The sequence below is a fragment of the Mesitornis unicolor genome, unplaced genomic scaffold (genome assembly GCF_000695765.1).
Source record: "Mesitornis unicolor isolate BGI_N332 unplaced genomic scaffold, ASM69576v1 scaffold42214, whole genome shotgun sequence".
Classification (NCBI taxonomy): Eukaryota; Metazoa; Chordata; class Aves; order Mesitornithiformes; family Mesitornithidae; genus Mesitornis; species Mesitornis unicolor.
In genome coordinates this window covers 2,131-3,099 of record NW_010182883.1, presented here as the reverse complement: position 1 = coordinate 3,099, position 969 = coordinate 2,131, and the positions used below count along the sequence as shown (strand labels likewise).

The window sequence follows — 969 nt, the reverse complement described above, 5'->3', positions numbered from 1 at the left end:
TGTCCCCCCCCAGGCCCCCCCCCAGGGGACCAGGACGAGCCACCGAGCGCCCCAGAGCCGGCCCCTGCCATCGCACTGCCCGAGCCCGACTTGCCTAAAGCCGGCAGCAGCCCCGGCTCCGACAGCGAGGATGTGGCCAAGAGGAAAAACCACAACTACCTGGAGCGCAAGCGGCGCAACGACCTGCGCTCGCGCTTCCTGGCCCTGCGGGACCAGGTGCCCGGGCTCGCCAGCTGCCCTAAGACGCCCAAAGTGGTGATCCTGAGCAAATCCTCTGAGTACCTGCAGTCGCTCATCAGTGCCGAGCGGAGGATGGCGGCCGAGAAGCGGCAGCTGAGGCGGCCGGAGACCCAGCCGTTTCAAAAGGATTGCTCACCTCAAGGGGCACTAGCATCCAACGTGCCCCCCACCCTGGTCCCCATGTTTCCCCACCCCCAGCTTCCTCTCAATTTGCACATTTTTTTTAAATTGGTTCTGGTTGGTTGTTGAACTGTTGCGGTGGGGCTCCTGTGTATGGGAATGGGGCCACAGCGAGGTCCCCCCATGGCATCGCCTGCCTGGGGCTGGCTTCTTGGCACCGGCTGTTGCAAGGTTTCCCCTGTGAAGCTTTCTCAAGCGACTGCTTCGATTCACAGGCTCATCTCTATTCCCTCTCTGCCGTTTGCCAGCATCACTAAGAGCTGCCCCAGGGGTCCATCTCGCCCTAAAAATCCCAAGCAACCATGGTCGTCTTCGACTCAGGCAGAGGCAGGCACAGAGAGCCCAGCACCAGGGCTGTCTCCAGATGGATCCCCATGGAGATGGTGATGACAGGGTGCATCCCACCAGGGTTAATCGCACCCCGTGGGCGATCCCCTTGCCCAGCTGGACTGTACCTCACTTTTTCTTACCACTTCACGCAGTAGCTTGTCTCGGATTTTATGTTCTAGGAACTGCTGCTGTAACTGCGAGTCTTATACTGGAGGCTGG

The 969-nt window shown here is 60.6% G+C and overlaps 1 protein-coding gene across 1 annotated transcript in view; it reads left to right on the top strand.

Annotated features, from left to right (window-relative positions):
* The window catches only part of MYCL (v-myc avian myelocytomatosis viral oncogene lung carcinoma derived homolog), a gene marked incomplete at its 5' end in the record, with an annotated part of 566 nt that extends 175 nt beyond the window's left edge, over positions 1–391 (top strand). The window contains 2 exon segments of the mRNA XM_010183930.1: positions 1–342; positions 344–391. The exon segment at positions 1–342 is cut by the window's left edge and continues 27 nt beyond it. Coding sequence (XP_010182232.1) covers positions 1–342; positions 344–391 — 390 coding nt within the window.
* Between the last annotated feature and the right edge of the window lie 578 nt (positions 392–969).